Raw genomic sequence first — 19,460 nt, 5'->3', positions numbered from 1 at the left:
ATTTTGTACCGCAAGATATATATATATATATTAAAATAAAACATATATATTTTTATATAAAACAATATTTTTATCTATGACAGTACACACAATGAATTATTACATTAGCAATATAAACAAATCACTAAAGCGCTGAAAGCAACATAGATCCAAAGTAAAATAGATCCAAGGTACAGCACCTTTTCCTATCGTTAAAGAAAAATATATATATATATTTTTCGTCGTTTTTAATTTTACAATGTTAATATCTTCGGACCACGCAACCAATAATAATGTTCCTTTCCTTGAACAAGTAGCAAAACTTGTACTACGTAGTTTACACACGGGGATTCCGACCGAACATCACACACGTACGACGAGCAGACGTAAGTTCACGCAACCTGCGGCGTGCACGTTAGACTTACCTCATTGCCTCGTCGTCGCTGTAATCGACGTCAGGCTGGACCGGCGGCTCGTTGGAGAAACCACTGTCGTTGCTGCTGTGGAGGGACGTCATCGCCGGGGGTGGCACTGGAGGTACGGGCGGCTGTACTCGTCGGCCTCCGGCCAGTACGGCGGGCAGTGTGCCCGATGGACGGATCTGAATGCCAAAACGTAAGGGTGTCTTCCACGTCTCGCCTCCGAAAGTTCTCCCTAATCAATCTCGGGGATTGCGACGCGGCTACGGCGGTGTTGCGCAAGTTCGCTCGAAGTTCCGCGCGGGCGTCTCCCGACAACGACAATGTCGATTACCGAAGTATCGAGAGCAACCGCCGAGTCATCTCGTTAATTAGCGCGAGAAGGAACGACTCCACCCTCGATGGCGTGACTCTTGAAAACTCATTACAATCGAAACGTTTCTTATCGCTCTTTGCCGAGAGAACTTCGCCGATTTCACCGTTCGACGAGTCTTCTTGGATCTTTTTCTACGCTGTTAACTCTCGCGAGGAAAGGTAGGAGTCATCCATGAGCCCAGCAAGAGAGACGGTTTTCTTTGTTACGTAATAATAATAATATTCATCTATTATATAATTATATCATAATTATTATATAATTATATAATAACTCGGGAGTCAAATCAACTGATTATAATAGTTTCGGAAAGATATACTCGTGCTTATTGTTCCGTATGATTTTCGCGCCCTTTCCTTGTTTTAATCAAGCAGAATGCATATTCATATATTTCGGTCGCTCATGAGCCCTCCTTTCCGTTCACGTCCTGCTCGCCCACCTTTTCTCGCGAGAGTTGATAACATTAATTGAACCGTCGTAACACCAATAGAACTAGCGATTTCACCGTTTTCTAGACACGTCCTGCGGATGTGCGGGCTTACCGATTTCGATTGGCGCGCGGTCGGAGTCGCCAAGACGCTCGGGTTATTGGTCGGCGTGCCGGCAGCGCTGCCATTGTTGCCGGCGTTGTTGGTGCTGTTGCTGCTGTTATTGTTGTTGGCGGAGCTGTTGCCAGCACCGGGAGCTCCTACGGACGGCTCATCGATACCGGCCGGCGTGACCGGCGGTCGAGAGGGTGGTGGTTTGCACGGTGGAATCGCCTGTGGCTCCGGTGTACGACCGTTGCTCGCTCCGTGACTCGGCGATCTTTGTACGATCGGACAACGCATTCGTTTACATCGCTTGGTTAACGTCTGCCCCGTCGCGATTCTACGAGTCGCGTGAGCGCGCAATTGCAAATACACACATATAAGTGTCGTCGATTATATATGTATATATATATATATATCTGATATTTTCGCGAGTTCGAATGAAATTCTCCGTTGTTTATAAAATGTTGCCCGTACCCGGCCGATCGATGCGACTGAACGTCGCAACGGCACAATTGGCGGTTGTTGTTATGTACGGATAAATTGTTACATGTTTTTCGACAAATAATTTACACGCTACACGGGGGGGTCGAAACAAACAACGAGAGAATCGCCGACGGAACATTAATTGACACTTAACGGGACACATCGGAGAGGCCGATAATAATATTCGGTGCGCGACAATAATATTAAATTCTATTAAAAGATTGTGTTTTTCGCCGGCGACTTTTAAATGCGCGCAATATTGGCGCGAGAAACAGCCGGAGGGCGCGACCAGGGGAGGGGTTAATAACGAGTGATCGTGAACGCGAAATTTCGATATTACCGCACTTGAGGTCGGGAGGCGAGGGTTTACTCACCCTAAAGTGTCGTCGATTATAATTTCGGTATACGCCAGGGGAAACCACCCCGAGCTCTGAGTGCGGAGGTTCTCGCCAAATTGCCATCCCTTCTGCCGGTCGCCTGATAAAAAAGAATAGAAAATATGCAAATCCGCGGAGAGCGAAACTCCGCGCGCTTATATACATCCCGTTCTGATTAACATTTTTTTCCTTCCCGCCGACCGAGCTCTGCCCTCCTCTTTTCCTCCCATCCCTCTTAAATACCGTTGACGTTCAGGCCGCTTATTTAGATAGCGCGAAATAACCTGGCCTTGCTTTATCGAGCCCTCCCATCTTTATCGCTCGCAGTAAGAGCTCACTAATGTCGATGAAAATCGTAATTCCTATTTAAGCGCGTAATTAAGCGCGTTTCTCTTCGTATTATTTTCCATTTCCTCCCTCCCTCAGTTCCACGGGAGATCGCGTTTACGGCGGCACGGTGCAACGGTCCCGCGATCCCAAGAGCGATAGTTCCCGGATACCGGTGTGTATCGACGGCCAGACAGAGAGATCGGACTCACCCATCAGTGCGATGAGATCACCCTCCAGGAAGCTCAGCTGATTCTCCCCCGAGCTGAGGTAGGCGAAGAGAGCCCTGGCGAGGGGCGCATCCCCCCAACCTCCTGCGCTGACCCCAGTCCCGCCGCCGCTGTTACGGGACACGGGGGGCGCCATGGATCGAGGTCGGGGTGGGGTCTCTGGAACCTCTGGAAACCAGAAGCGCTGTAACTGACCGAGCCGCTGTGGCACACGGAGGGAAGAGGACGAGGGAGGCAGGCTGGCAGGGAGGAACGACGGGAGGATGAGCCTGGGATAATGCGGGGGTAGTTTCGGGGTAAACCAGGGCAATTAGGTCAGCGACGATAGCGGTCGGGCTGGAGGGCGGACGGGGCATCATCCCCGAAGGGACATCGAGAACGGACGCAGGAGGTGGGGCTCGTGTCCGATCTGTGAGAATTGTCCAGAAATATCGGCGACGTATTATTAACGTTGCGCGCGCGCTCGACCCGGCTGTTTGTAAGTGTGGTGAATTAATCCGGCGCGAATATTAAACGCGACGCGCCGCGTTCGCACGTTGATTTTCGACGTTGAATTAATTGCGAAAGGGACACGGTCGCGAGATTAATTAAAGCTTTAATTCGCCGTAACAAACGCAACGGAGATATTTGTGCGCGCGCGCGCGCGCACATTGCGCGGCCGTTTTTCGCGCTTGTTTGCGCGCTCCGCGTTTGTCGAACTCGCGGATGTTGTTGCGCAAAATAAGTCGATATAAACGCGGCGCGAAATATTCACGCGCAACGTTATTACTACGCGCACGGAAGTCCCCCTCCCTCCTCTGACCGCTTTTCGGCGGCTGTCCGCGCGTAATTTTTTGCCGTTGCTTCCGTTCTTCTCTTTAGCGCTTCCGACTGCGCTCTCTCTTTAAACGCGCAAAATGCGACACGCAGCGGCGGGAAAAAGAGAGGGAAGGAGGGAGGGAGCTCGTCATAAAGCCTAGCCGTGTAATGATGGGCGTGATGGAGCAGCGTGACATGTGACACGCGACACCGCGACGATGAAATACGGGCTCGCGTCGCGTAGCACAAACGAAAGCATATTCCCCGGTTTTATTGCGAGGCCGTCCGGGGAGTGAGCGCCCGGGGCTTCGGCGCGTCCGCGGAATCCGATCGCGGCTGAAATTTATACGACCGGCACGACAGGACTCGCGAAAAGGTAGTGGAAACGTCAGCGCGAAACGCTCCATCTCGCCGCTCCGCGATTTTTCTCGATCGGCCACCCCCNCCCCGCGGCCAATCTGTTATTGTTGCGTCGTCGTTGTTGTTGCGCGGGCGCGGTGTGACGGACGAGCGTGCAACTCGCGAAGCCGGGTAATTCCAGTTTAAAGATACCTCCCGTCCGCGCGCGCGCGCACGGTGTTCGATCGTTTTAATCGCAAAATAAATTCACGCGAGCGGTTATCTCGATTAAGCGGCCGGCCGTGAAACGCACATCGCGCTGCGATAACGACGGACTTAATCGTTCGTGGAACAATTACAGGATTATTTGGCCGGATAAGTTCGGCCCGGTCCGGTTCAATTTAGTTCAGCGGGAATTAGTTTAGTTCGCTTCGGTTCAGGCCATGACTTAGACGCGAGCGTTAATAAGGGCGCGGCGACGATGGCGACGGCGGAGGCGGCGAATTTTCGGCATGGGTGCGCAGCGTAGCGCATAGCGAAAATCGATATCATTGTCGCAGAGGAGAAAAAAGGAAAAAGAAATGGACGACGTACCGGGGCCGAGGGATAACGTCGAGGCGTGCAGGTTGGCCTCCGACCTCGCTCTGGAGAGGGCGGCGGGGAGATGCGGCATCGGACCGAGGTGACCAGCGGACGACGGCGGATTCCCGGGTAGCGGGCCCAGTCGCAGCTCCAGGCAGGAGCTGTCCATGCTGCGGGTCTTCCTCAATTGCGAGCTCATAGTCGTCAGCTCGGAGCCGCCGTTTTCCTCGTCCTCCGGCCAAAACGACGCCTGCTGCGCCGACCGGCGAAACGTTAATTTTCCCGACCGAGCGTCGCTCTGCTCGCTCACCGATAACGCGCGGGATTCCGCGTTGCACGCGATTCGCCGATGGAACGCGGCGCGGAATTCCGCGGTACGGTCGGAATTCGCCGCTCTCCGAGCGGCGAGGAGCCTCGAAAAATCGCGTTATTACAGAGAAACTGTGAGAGACCGGCATCGCGCGACACCGGGACTGATGGGCCGAAAGGGCGAGTCTCCGTCGTGCGTGGAACTACGTGGAAAATTTATTAACGCGAAATACGATATACGCGTGATCTCGTGCTAAAAAAAAGGATCTGGTAAGTAGTGAAATTGGCGAATATTTGCCGGCGAAATATCTGATTACCGCAACCGAATAATTTAGTTCCGTAGTATTGAATACCCGGAACTGTACTGCATATACTATATATATGTATACAGTATACGGGACTGGATTATTTGGTAGCAATAATCAAATATTAATCCGCAAATATTCGCTATATTTTAGTGTTTATTACCAAATCCTTTTTTTCAGTGCGAGAATCATCCGACATATTCACTGCCAGTCGTATTTTAGCTGACTTCCTGCCCTCGCTAATTGGATTATTGTTTATTAACATATTCGTTGCACGACAAAAGCGTCACATACTATAAGATATTCTCGTAAATAAAGATTATTTTAAGTATGTGATTTAACGACAAGGATCACGTAGATCGATCTTCATCGCCGCGTCGAATTACGTCGCACGATAGCTGCTCGCGGACAACGCTACGCGAAGGGAGTCGCGCACGATGAACTCCGCTCGCGAATTTACCCTGAGTCTGGAAGCGAACATGTCCTCCACGGACTGGGGCAAGTATTCCCTGGTGGCGGCAACCTCGCGCCATTTATCAACCGAGGGATGAAGCGCGGCCAGTGCAACCTCATGAAAACTCGCATAGTGCTTCGCCAAGGAGCATTGTCGCTCCAACACGAAACCGTATCGTCGTCTCTCCTGAGTCATCGCCTGTGAAAAGAACGCGCAAAGAGCCAGCCTGTTAATGAAGCAGCGCCGTTAATGAATCTCATCGCGTAATCCATCATCCGCGTCGTCCCCTTTCGCATCTGATAATCGCTCGCACCCCGCGAGAGATTCGCGCGTTGCATTATCTTACTCTTGTATGACGCGACTTTGGAAATATCGCTGATTAATTACACGAATGTTTATAGCGCTTGGGATTTAGCGCAGCTTCGTGCTCCCCTTTTGTCTTCTAATCATATTTACAGCCAGCTGTTGTTAGTTAAGTCTTCAAAATCAAGAAGCTCGACGTTGCGTTAGCAATTACGGCGAACTCCGAAGTATCGTAATTCCGAAGGAGTTCGGAGAACTCGGAAGATCTATGCTCAAATCACGCGGCTCCAAAAAAGCCAAAATTCAAAGAGGGTATTCGAAAGATTATTATCTTTAAATTATGATTGTTATTCGATTCGTCTGGAACGTGTACGAAACACATCTCTTAGACGAATTAGCTTTCTTATGGGCAAACCATTGCCACTTACCTCACATAATTATGACACGACTTCTAATCCTTTGGAATTATTATTTCTTAAAGATAGGGAGATTCTAAACGACTTAATTTTCCTTTTTAAAGTATTGAGAGGATTAATTGATTGCCCTTCATTGCTACGGCTGGTCTTGTTCAATGTTTCCACTCAAGATATTATCTCCTCTTTTATATTAGATTGCATCTCTTTATAGCAAATTTAAAACTTTAAATAGATTAACATTGCACGCGAGTGATTTAAGTAATAACGATTTCAATTGCACGCCCTTGGCAATCTTCATATCTGATATTATAAAATTTTTACGTAATATATAAATTCCTGTACTTGCAATTAATTATTATGTATTTTTGTGTCAAAGGAATGCAATTCCTGTAAATAAATGAAATAAAATGAAATAATCCCAATAAATGGGAAACTCAAAAGATCCAAGTTCGAATGGCGAGATTTGCGAAAGGGTAAAATTCAAAGGGTAAAATAAAAATGCTTAACTCAAAGCTCGATGTTGTGTGTTGGCAATTATTGAACTTCAAAGTATCGTAATCCCAACAAATGGAAAGCTCAAAAGATCCAAGTTCGTATTATGGCGAGGTTCGAAAAAGAGCTAAATTCAAAGAGGCAGCGAAACACAAACGTCCCGAAAACGTCTGTAGACAATCCTAAGCGACGCAAGACAATGTAATTCCGCGGTGTGTCACTCACGTTCTTCAAGCTCTGCTCGCAGAAAGCGTCGAGTTTGGTCTTCTCCTCCTCGAGGATCTGCATATTCTTCAACTCCTTGTCCATGGCGAGGCCGCTCTTATTCGCGGCCCTGGATTTCTTCCTCTGCTTCTTCATAGTCGCGGCGGCCTTGCTATATGTCTCGGATCTGGTCTTGTGTTGCTGGAGAAACTTCTTCTGCTCGCTCTGGAAGTTCACCCGCCCACGTAGCACGTTGCATTATTCATCGCAACCGGAAGTCGGGGTCCCCGGGGATCGCTAATGCGCCTTCCGGGGATCAGTTTCGGTGATTTACTTACCTGGACGACTTTTGTGTCTTTCTCCAGGTTGGTCTCCAAGGGCACCAGCAGGTCCACGTAGAACGCTTTCAGCTGAAATGCAAAACGTGACGTGGTAAGTTGAGAGGGACAGATCGTGCGGGAATAACACGCAGGAGTTCCGATAGTCTCCGTCGGGACGGATACGCGCGAGAATTAGTTTCGGTAATAACGAGGCATCATACGAGCATCAAATTGAGATACGCACCGTTGGATAATGAACATAATTAAGAGGCATTCAGACGTGCCGCCGACATTAGCGGCCTAAGGACAAGAGGATTAACGCGAGCTTCCGCGTCCTCGCGATTGGTGCTAAGGGGACGATGTTTCTTTATTTCCGCGGCATCTCGAGTTCGCTCTGAGAGCGCAGCTAGACAGGCTTTACAAGGGACTCGAGCCAGACCTAATTTATACTCGCAGACTCGCAGGAGTAGTCCTCGGTTGGATGTACTCCGACGTAAAACGCCGCAACGACTGCTGTGCGACGACGGCGACGACGACTGCGGGAGGAAAGGCGCTCTTTATTCTTTTTTATTAGCATCTTGAGAAAGCGGCACGGGAGAATAATAAAAGCTACGCGCGAAATTCCGCCTAATGGAAAAAGAGTGTAACGTTATAAATGTAACGGTAATGTAACTGTTATAATATAACGGTGTAACGCAATTTCGCGGCAGAGAAGGAGGGGATGTGAAAGAGAAGATGAATTACAAATGGTGCGCTTTCAAGTTAGTTGGAAAATTTTACCCGTTCATTCTGAAACTCTGCCTGTGTACAATTGCAATAATATGATATGCTTTAATTATGTAGATATTCATTATAATATCTTAGTGAACTACAATACATATTTCGATATAATTATATGGCAAATATCATATTATGCGTTATTGTGAACGCAATAACGGTACCGAAATATGCCACGTAAAGTCCACTAAAATAAATAAGAAAATTCAATTCCCGTAACTTTTCAACCCGAAGTTCGCGACCAGCGAATTCGACATTTTGATTTCTGCCAACTCGGCAGCAGACGTTCGGTCCCGGCAAAATCTCGACATGAAAATTCGATTCTACGGAAATCAAGTTCCCCGAGGCTCGTCCGACCTCGATTATCCTTCAAGACACACCTCCTTCGCCCGCCTCCGCAATCAAATCACTGCTCCCTTCACTCCTTCCGGTCAAACACGTCGGGACATCTGTGAGGTATGATTTTCCAACCGCGATAACGATATGCCTTCATGTTTGCTAGCCACTTCGATCCATCAGCGTATTAAGCCTTTCGCTTTCCCCGCCGTCCGCGTTTCTTCGAGAGCCTCCACCCTCTCACGCTCGGCCGTCCTTCGTCCTCTCGCTTGCAACCCTATCCGCCCCCGACTCCACGAGTTCGCGTTTCAGGAACAAGTTGTTTGTTTTACAGTTCGAGCACCCTTCGCCTCGCTTTTTGTACGTCGCTCAAAGGCAGGCGGATTGCAGCCGACCGTTGCTATGGCGGCGGTGCGTGGAAGGAGAGGAGGAAGAGGCGAATCCGTCCTTTTTATCCGCTTTTTTTTCATCTTCTCTCCCTCTTTCACCCCCTCCCCTACCCTCCTCCTCCCCTCGTGCTGCCGCAAACGTGCGAATCTCTACGCACTACGTGAATTTAATCCGCGAGCTTTTAGAGAGTGGTCGTCGATTTTTATTGGGAAATTCGGCGCTCTTTATGTCCGATTGCGAGCGCAGCCGCTATTTTGGCGGTCCGCGTACTTCAGCTGGCCGTCGGCCGAGAATCACGGCCCTTCCGGTGTGCGCGAGCGCGCTTTTCTGCGCGGACTTCCGGTCACGCGGCCGGATATCGGAGAACCGGATTTCGACCAGTGGAAGAAAACGTGTAGGGTTACGGGCTTCTATTTGCGCGTCGTTACGAAGAAATATGGCAGTGTGCATTCGTAAATGTCAACGAACGAATATAACATCTCATATTTCTGAAATATCGGAAATTAAAATTAAAGTTAATCTTAAAGTTGAAGCGATCTTGTACAAAGTTTCCCCCGAAAGATTGATTGAATGACTGGTTACACGGCATCTTTATCTTTTTTTATACATAAAGAAAAAGATTTCTTTGGATATAATAAAATTTCTTTAATTGCCTTTTACAACATTTGTCTTTTATACTTCGTGTTCTTTCGTACTTTCATTCGAATGTTACAATGGTTGTCCCAAGCAATAAATTATTTGATAAAAGTAATGCTCTGTTTGTCTCTTATTTAAATATTACAGGACTTTTTTATTTCAGTGGAACAATATACAGTGAAATAAAGGAACTTTTATCTCCGTGTACGGTTTTTATAAAGAAAAAAATACGTGATTTTCTTTTAATGATTCAACAGCAGCAATATGAACTATTTTCTGCGGTAAAACAGGAATTTCAATCGTGAAGGAATTCTCGTATTTTCCGAAGTGTCAAGGGGGTGTTAAAAGTCACTCGACCGCGGATTAAAATATCCGCGAAAACTTGGCAAAAGGGTCTCGAATTCGTTCGCTTATCGATCGATTGTAAGAATACGCGTTCGCCAAAAAGCTGCGAAGTAATGCAAGCTACGTGCAAGTCTCGCCCATCCCGATAACCCCGCCGCCCTCCGCCGGACTTGGCACTCGCCCTTCTCTCTCACACGTGGCACTTTCTCCACTTGCTTCTTTCGGACGCGCTCGAGATAATCTTCGTCTGGAGTGCGTTTTTCAACAACCAATCGTGACGCAGCGCGCATAAAATGGCTATGCTTCCTTCTTTCGGGAATCCCCCGAGGAATCGGAGGTCATTAACCCTCTCGCTAACAACAACCCGGATGCTCATTACAGACGGATGCTCATTACGGATGCTCATATGGACATACTACTTTCTTAAATTTAATTATACATATCATAATTATTCATATATATTAACACTCTTCAACATTATACATATAATATCTATTAAAAGATTAAAATAATCTCCAACATTATACATATAGTATTTATTAAAAAAATAAAATAATCTCATTTCGCTAATTGGCAATTGAAATTATGAAGATACATCAATGGAAAACTTCCTCCTTTATTTAATATTATGTAGAGCAATGTGTATTTCAATGCGAAATTGTCATTTTCAATGTATTTAGCACGAAAATATAGTTTTAGAAATAATAAAATGTGGAAAAAGAGACGGCACATAAACGCCCTTTTTACCCTTGATAATACCACGCGGATCACCGCGGATGTACAAGCGTATCATGAATGTACGGGGATAATTAACCAAGTTTGCCCGCGCTTTTAGTTGAAAAACATCACGCTACATTTAATATTATTAAAAGTACCGCGGCAACGGCACAAAAGGGAATGTTCTTAGCTGGCGCTCGGGACAAGTTAGATCACTGGAGGGACATTTTCGCGGGGAGGCCGGCCGGAACGAAATTGCAAAACGCGATGGCGGTGAGTGTCCGAGAGAGGGTTGCGAAGTCGTAATAACCACATGTCGTTACGGCCGCAACGAGATTCCATCCTCAAACGGAACGCCTGCGGGGTGTAATGTCGCCCCCGAGCCAAGCAGAGGCAAGCCGCAGGATCAAAGAGGTTCCCGTGGACTTCCACATGCCGTAGAACCGTTCTACGGGGTGTAACAGAATCAGAAGAGACGATAGTGAAGCATGACAAGGCGACTGAGAGTTTACCCTTTCATATTTCTTGAAGGGTATCTAATGGCGATATTATGCGTGTCTCCCTTCTCTCTTCGTTCACTCGAGTTCTCAAAAGTGAATTAGACAAAGCGAATACAGTAACATTATGTTCTGAGCGATTGATTCTAATCGCTTCGACTCGTTTATCAATCGGTTAATTTTTGCGATTTTTCCGTTAAGATTCGTTGTTAGTATTTCCGGTGGCGTCTCTCCGCCGAGAGAGGTTGTAAAATTCCTGCTGACCGAGCGAATATAGATAAACAAAGAGACGCGAGTTTCTGCTAGATTAGGCTTGGCACTAGACGAAGGCGAAGAGGACTTCTTTACGAATTCTGGCAGACGCGACCGGAGTCTGACGTAATCTCCGGAAATGGACGGTGCTGGGGTGGAAGACAGACGGAAAAAATGGAAGAGGGAGACAATGCCCCTGCTTTTAGCCGCTCTACAAAGTGCTCCGGAATATTATCCGATCGCGATAAAAGATCTTCCTAAAAAGAGGAAATGTTCGAATATGAAAGAAGATCGATGGACAGGAATATATTATTGTTTCAACGGTAAATTATTACTGCTGATGACACTATTAGGACCTTGATAAAAAATAAAAATTATGGATACGAAAAAAAAAAGATATATTAAAATGTCAGAAATAATACAAGAAATTATTCGAATCCTTTTCTTTCTGTTACATTTGTGCAGTGACAGTTAAAATTTCGTCAGTGGCACACGGTAAAAAATTTTCTGTTAAATTTAACACATTTAACATGTCCCAAAAAGTTTTTTACTGTACAGGAGATATTTAAAGATTGTTCTGAATAAAGATCCCAGTTAGGCAAGTATATCAGTCAAAATTCATCTCTCGACGACGACATTAATCATGTTGCAATGTGTTATTAACGTCCGCGTTAAAATTTCCTTCCTAATCTTATCCTCCTCCGAGAGAAAAACGTCAAAATACTCAAGTTTTGGAAGATTTAAGAAATTGTCTACGGTACTTACAATGTTCATCTCCTGCTCCTGAATCTCCTTGTACACCTCGACAATTCTCATCAGCGCGAATCCTGTAACACGAAAAGTGGACCTCGATCAGACCACGATCACCCTCGCAGGACTCGTCGTCGCGGGATCGAACGACCTGAACTTTCGTCCTGAATTATTCAGACGCGGTTGGCGTCGCCGATACTTTAATCCAGAAGCGCGAAGGGTGCGGGGAGAAAGTGGAAAACGAGGGTGGCAGAAAGGAAAAGGGGAGGACGAAAAGCGCGATAGCTTAAAGCAGGACGTTACGATGCTTGCGGTCGTCCGCCTCGAGTGACTTTTCTGCCGAAAGCTCGCGAAAGCTCGCCACGAAAAACAAATGCTCGCACGTCGGGCTCGATCGGGAAAGTTTCCGTGGTGGGCGGAAACTTTTCCCGTGGAAACTGTTTCCTCTCTCTCTCTCTCCCCCTCCCCACGCCGTGTTAGGTCTTCCGCTCAAGCGGATTCCGCTTTGCTTCCCACAAATGAGCTTGCGGATTCCAAGTCGGCGTGAACTCGGACGAAGCTCGGTTTTGGCCGACCCGCCGTGCTTCGGTAAGACTACTTACAAGAAAAATACTTGCCCTCAGAAGTCAGAATTGTATTAGGCGTGTCGGGAAGGTTCTCCGCGGATTTTGCACATTCGCCGATATAGCGATGAAAAAGGAAGTTGCACGCCGAACCAGCGAACCTCTCGAGCAAGCAATGAATTGTAATAATCGTAGTTTCATGAGCACCACGGTAATCAAAGAGCGGTTTTGATTTTTTTTCTTAACCAGCGCGGAATCCGCGCGTTACAACGGCAGCTGGAAAGAGGGCTCTCGCTCTCGGCAAAGCGAGCAATTGTCCAACTTTCTTTCAAGTGATCGCACTCGCGCCACGACAATACGCCTGAATAAACGAGCAGTTATTGTAAATAATTTTTCGGTACGTATCGCGTGAAACATTCCGGCGTGGTACACCGTACACGAGAGCGTGAGCGCGTTGAATAACTTCTCCCTCTCGTATTTTTATATCGCTCTATTTTCGCACGAATAAAAAGAAAACACGCATTCCGCTTTTCCTCTCTTTCTCCCTCCTCCTCCCTCTCTCTTTTTTTCCCCTCCTCCTCCTCCTTCTTCCCTTTTTTTCCCAACGTAGATTTCCCGCTGTGTACGTACGCTCGCATCGTTTCCGCTGTTGCAAAAAAAAAAACTCGTCTCGATGTAACGCGAGAAGATATCGGCGGCGGCGACGACGGCAGCTTCTCGGTCACGTGCGACAAATATCGCCTAACGCACGTGACAGCGGATAGCGTTCGACGCTATCTCCTATTTTTCCGTCGTGCCGCGATATCCGCACGTCGCGCGATTTTTACTCCCGCGCGCACCGCGAATTTTACATTTTATCGAGCCCCGGCTCGATATCTCGGATTACACCCTCGGCGGATGTATTAGTCATTCGGCCACGCCGCACGCGTACCGTCGCATGGTGTACAGGTGCGAGGACATCGCGTTTATTCGCGCCGCCGCGTATTTCTTCGAAACATCCGCGCAACGTACGAGGCGGAATTATCGTAACGCGCCTCCTCGGCGCGAATTCGTTGTCGATTGTTCCGCAGCTCCTCCATTTTGCATATCGAATTCCTCTCGGTAACGCACAGCTCGCGAATTCAAGTTTTATTGAAACGAATGTAACTCGAAAGAGTTACTCGCTGAGACGTTCCCAATTTGACCACGATTTTCAATTCTTTTCAATTTGCTTTTCGAGTTAGCACCGCGTCCTTCATGGACTTTATGGTATCCGACGTTTCGGATATATCTCAGTTCGCTTATTCAATTAGAAACGAGCCGAAACTTGATTCGAAAATGTAAACGCGCAAATAACAATGATATATTTTATGTACTATTGACACACATTGATCATCGCGTTGAAAGATTTCCGTTGATTGCACAAAAGCTCAGCTGAATCATTGAATTGCCGGGAATACGGTAAGTAAATGTAATTCAAGACGTGCGTGTCTTTCATTTCGTTCCATTGTGGCTCTCCATTGTTCATTGTCCATTGTCCATACGACCGACTTTTCAAACGCAATTAATTATATTTAATTTACGTTTATTTTAAACGTAACTGGGAATGAGACGCGATAGTGTGGTGGCATTCGACATGTAAAGTATTATCGATGTACGTTGAAAGCGCGACGATGTTTCCCCCATCATTTCGGCTTCCTTCGACCGGCTCGCACTGTTTCACCCTTCATAGAAAAATATTTAAGCCACGAGAGAGTGCGACGGGATAAACCATAAAGATGCTGCGAAGACACCGTAAAGATACTGTAAAAAGTGTTAACGATCGCAGCCGCGGGGGATTCACGGGCGGTTTTCGTGGTCGAGAAAGCCGGGCACACGGCTGGACATACCACGTTCTTTTCCCAGGGTATCGGATATTCACGGAGGGTGCGTCCTTTTACGACGCTTTAAATTCCCGGCGCAACAGCGGTCGAGCCTAAGGAGGATCTCGCAGATGAAAGTTTACAATTTTTTAACGCGACGCCGCAGCTAGTCGATCCGACATGACGCATGTCGGCGGAAGAAATTATTTATTAAACGGCAGTTTAACATATCGATATCCTGCTGCACACATGATATGACTTTTCAACGCTGCCGTTCAGTCACCGGAAGAAAAAAAGTGAAATAGTGACTGCTTCTTAACAGAGAAGATGACGAAAAATGATCTCTCAGACATCAAAATAGTGACCGAAAATGACGTTTTTGTCCAATTCTGAGAATAACTAAGGGCATTCAGGCAAAAAAGTAAAACTTATTCATCTCTCATCTCAGATTTATCTTTGGAAAAACCTGATAACATGCAGCGAGTTCTTTCATAGCACGGTTTGAAAGTTCATTACAAGGGAAGATCAAGGGCATGAACGATACAATATAAGTTCAGACTACGAACGATAAAGGTAAAGGTTGATGCTGACGGCAAGTTACCACTTAAACTTTCTAGCTTTTCAATTAAAGATCTGAATTGAACATTATAATAGTGTTTTGAAAAGGTCTCGACGTTAGTTATCGAAATCCGTGATAAAAAGTGGGGATACCCGCTTAAGTTTTTTAAGGTTATCTTGACAGGTCATTCAAAGGTCATTTTAAGATCACAGAGACATTGCCATCCTGTGTAATTTTTTTAACACTGCAAGTTTTGTCTGAAACATTTTTCCATAAAACTAATTATTTCGGTATAATTGGCCGTTTGCGGGGTTTTAACCACCATTTTGTTCCATTGTCCATTGTCCATTGTCCATTGTCCACACGACCGACTTTCCAGAACACAGAACGTCTATATTTGATAAATTTAACGGTAATTCAGGAAAAAAGTGACTATAGACGACTATAAATGACTCATTTTGGGCAATGATAAATTTTCTCACTTGTCGACAAGAAAAGGTGACAAACGGTGACTTAAGTGATTGTATGGCAGCAACGCTGCATTTTTAACAAGATCTTTTCGTAAAATATTCGGCTGAACACCGGCATGTTTCATTAATCGCAAAGCGATATTACATTGAATATTGAACGCATGCGGAGATGTGTTTTTCTTCCTCGGAAAATTGCCTCGACCCGTATAAATCGTTATTCGCTTTTATCGCGGTCTCTTGCGCGGAAATGTTTTCTAGATAAACTTCCGGGAGGACGCAAGTTTTGTCTGCGCTTGGGCCACCAGCGCCGTCGCGATGATGGACCGCTTTTTTTTCCGCCAAGTCACGCGCGCACGTTTTACGGCTCTCGTCGCCGGCGGCGAGTTTCGGAATAAATAATTTTACGGCGCGTTCGCGGCCGTCGACGGAATCGCTCGCACGGGGCGCTCGCTTTCTTCGCGTAGTTTTGCCTGAACGCATGTACAAAGCGTAGCGAATGCCTTTACTTATGGAAGGGGATCCCCGAATTTGGTGCCCGTCGGGAACTATCGTGTTTGCAAACTGATATCTCCTCCGAAAGCGAAACGAGTCTTTCCTCGTCGACGATCGGATTTGAAATACCAGCAATTCACATGGAAATATATTCGACGATAATTTTTCGGAGTTCCCGCTTCATCAGTTTCGAGTAAATTGTCCCTCGGCGAGGATTCAAGTCGCCGAATTCGGAATTTCATAAAGCCGCTTCGCGAGTCACGGACGTCATGGTTCGTTAAAGCTAACGATACGAAAATCTCGCCGATCTAACGGCGCCCGAGGGCGGCTTGCCCGTACCGTTGATTCTACTAATTTCCCCTCCCCTGAATCTCGCAGCTGCTTAAAACCCGACGAGCCCCAATCGCGCAGATTTGAAAATCGAGTGGAGCCCCGATGAATTTTAGTACATCCCGGCAATTGTGAGGTAAAATAGGTCTCTATCTTCCCGTGCCCGGCGGCGAGCAGCTAAAACGAACGTCGGGGTCACGTGCAGCTGCAGCGACAGCTATTACCCGGTCCTTAAATGAAAGGGTAAGGACGGCAGACAACGTAGACAAAGGGTGCGCCCGTCGTATCTCGACCATACAATATCGTAATCCCGCGCCGCACGAGGAAGCCTCCGGGCCGGAGGATTCCGTTTATACGTATACACACGCTCGAGGTATATACGGAGGTTAGCCCCGCGGAAAATATGGTCGCGGGAAAGCGTTCTCGCCGGGGATCCGCGGAATATAAATGTCACGGATCCTGAAATCCGCGGATTCTAAACGCCGCGCGGATACGCGAATTCATAGATTCCCTAAATGCGACGGGGATTTTCGCCGGAACGTCGTGCGTATCCCCTGATACACACACACACACACACACATATACACACAAGAATCCTTAAATTCGTGCATCTCAAACGTTAGCGAACGTTAGGATCCACGAAAATTTGCAGTATCAAGCGACGGGGGTTGAAGGAGGGAGGGGAAAGGTAGGCTGGTATTATCGCGAGTGGTAGCTTCTTACGCTCGTTACGAGATAGATCCCGACGTAGATCCGTGTGATCCCGTACGGATATATCCCCGTCGAAGCTGCTCGGAGCTTTTCCGCGTGACTTCGCTCATCGACCATTCTCCCTCCCCCCGGCCCGGATTTTCCGCGGCCGCCATCGGATCCGTTGTTCCTGTTTACGTTAAGCGTTAAACCCCTATGCGACGAGCATTAGCTCGCTCCCGCCGAAGCCGCACGCTTACGAGGGCCTAAAGCCCCGTAAGCGTCGTTACACCCCGTTACACCCCGCGTACTCTACTCACACACAGCCCCATGTCGCGTAGCGCGCGTCGGGGGTGCGAGGCGACGCCCGGGCGGCGTCACGGCGCGCACCTCGTGCGATATCCGCTACCGTATGACTTTCAAGTTGTGTGTGTGTCGCGCGAGATAACTCGGGGCTCCAACGCGTGGAAAGGATGTAGTCATGGAGGAAGAACGTACAGGTTGAAAAGGCGGACAGTCGAGGGAGTTGTCGCGATATACGACGCGTCCGATGTAAGAAGGTACTGAAAAGTACACGCGCCAAGTATGCAGGATCCTTACAAATCGAACGGGTTGCCTCTTGTTTCCTGGTTATTGTTTCCCGGATGATCGAACAACCGTCGAGCGAGAGAAACCGTAAGGGCCATGGCATACACGCAAAAACGTAACCAATAAACAAATTGACCAACAACAGTCGATTATTTGCCTTTCGGTCCAAGAATAATCGACTGTGATTGGTTTTTTTTTTGGCAATTTGCTTACACTGTGAGAAAAAAAATAACAAATAAAAAGTATTGATACGGTAGGTACTAATAACATATTTATTTAAATTTCAATTCTTTTATTTAAATGGAATAAAACATTGCTTTCACATGAAAAACTACAGACTAAGCAAATACACATTTTCTCATATGAAAGAAAACATTTTCTCGGTACAAAAAGATACGCGTTAGCATAAGTAAACATTATTGTGAGAGTAAATGTTATTAATATAAGTAAACAATAAATATAAGTAAATAATAATATAAGTAATTAATATAAATAAATAATAAATACAAGTAAATGTTATTGTACTAACCGAATAAATATTTCCTATTTTTTAGACAATTTTTCTCTCATAATCAGTATACTACTTATATTTTACTACTTACATTCTCGTGTATACCATGGGGGCCCAATTACCGAAGACAAATAGCTAATCGCGGCGCGCCCACGGTAGGAAGCGTTCTAATTACAGCAGGTAAACAAACGGAGTTCGTGAAATCGCGGCGAGGCGCGAGGAACGACCGGCGAGACCTCCCGACGTTCGGCGCCGGCGGTATTTCAACTTCCGAATTCCGAAGATAAGGATCCACCGCAAGTGGACGTATTCGGCGTCGTAGCTCGGTATCAGACACCGTGATTACCGTGACTCAATATCCAATACACCGGCCCGGGGCCGGAAAGGTACCGATGGCGCGCACCGTCGCACTCGGCAGTGGAGGATAATGCGTCTTAGACAGAGTAACCCAAGAACATCGCAACGAGTCCCATCGTTGTAACGCGATCGCATTAGAGGCGAGTATATTCGCAGGCGCCCGACGACGCGAAATTCCCGGCAACATGAGGGCCGAGCGAACTGCACGAGCGACGAGCCCTTCGCCACCCTTCAATCTCGGCGTTAATGCATCCAGCCGGCTATGATAGGGCGAGGCGGTGCGCGAGCGCGATGTACTTTCTCTCTCTCTCTCTCTCCTCATACAGGGCTTCTCTCTTGTTACACAATGGGAAGCCTCGCGTTACAAGTGTAAACGGGAGCCGGCGACGCCTGAAATACTACGAAGCTGCGAAGCCTTCCTGCGCTCACCCTCCCACCCAACCGCCCACCCTGGCTCAGCGACCGCCGCCGCCCGCGTAGGGGGTGTAAGTACACGCGAACGTGCGAAAGCCCTTTAAGGGCAGACGCCCTTAGAGACGCCGCTCGTTCAGCTGCCGGCTGAAATATCCTCTCGTTCGATGCGAAGGGGAAATTTCGAAACACCGTCGCATCAGCCGTCGGGAAGTCTGTCTTTGTCGCTGCATTCCCTTTCGTTGTTTCCTTCTGTCGATTTTTTTCGATTCGCGATTTTGTCAATATTTTTCACAGCACCGGTCGTCAGTTTCGTCACCGTGATCACTGGTCGAGTATGTTAAATTTTTAACACCCATTTTAATATATTGTGTTCATGTTATTTCAATATTTTATATTTAGTCGATATTCAACATATTTAAATGTTAAAATACTTCAGTGTCGATTAACATATTATGGATGTTATAATTTTGTGTTAATTTTTGACATGATATTTGTCTTACTTTTCGACTTATTCATCTTGTGTCAAATTAACACGAAAAATTGTACGGGCCGTTTGGGATATGTGAAATGTATCAAATTTAATACAAAATTTTTTATTGTGTAAGGTATTAATCTAAAAACAGAAACAGTCACAAATGACCGCTCGGTATTTCTGGTGTTAACAAATGCACGATGTACAAAATAATGTCCTGCATTGTGGAG

General features: G+C 46.9%; 1 protein-coding gene across 2 annotated transcripts in view; it reads right to left on the bottom strand.

Moving 5' to 3' along the window:
• The window catches only part of LOC106745812 (trichohyalin), an 85,263-nt gene that overhangs the window by 6,514 nt on the left and 59,289 nt on the right, over nt 1–19,460 (bottom strand). The window contains exons 5-13 of one of the 2 annotated variants that reach the window (XM_014621757.1): nt 11,959–12,020; nt 7,262–7,333; nt 6,945–7,148; nt 5,515–5,706; nt 4,453–4,690; nt 2,704–2,889; nt 2,162–2,264; nt 1,314–1,641; nt 405–580 (exon numbers count right to left, since the gene is read on the bottom strand). In XM_014621757.1, coding sequence (XP_014477243.1) covers nt 405–580; nt 1,314–1,641; nt 2,162–2,264; nt 2,704–2,889; nt 4,453–4,690; nt 5,515–5,706; nt 6,945–7,148; nt 7,262–7,333; nt 11,959–12,020 — 1,561 coding nt within the window. The remainder of the gene's footprint in view (nt 1–404; nt 581–1,313; nt 1,642–2,161; nt 2,265–2,703; nt 2,890–4,452; nt 4,691–5,514; nt 5,707–6,944; nt 7,149–7,261; nt 7,334–11,958; nt 12,021–19,460) is intronic. The other variant, XM_014621758.1, reaches the window with a different exon arrangement.

The sequence above is a fragment of the Dinoponera quadriceps genome, unplaced genomic scaffold, assembly GCF_001313825.1.
Source record: "Dinoponera quadriceps isolate SergipeBrazil2010 unplaced genomic scaffold, ASM131382v1 scaffold1658, whole genome shotgun sequence".
Lineage (NCBI taxonomy): Eukaryota > Metazoa > Arthropoda > Insecta > Hymenoptera > Formicidae > Dinoponera > Dinoponera quadriceps.
This window is presented reverse-complemented; position numbering and strand designations above follow the sequence as displayed.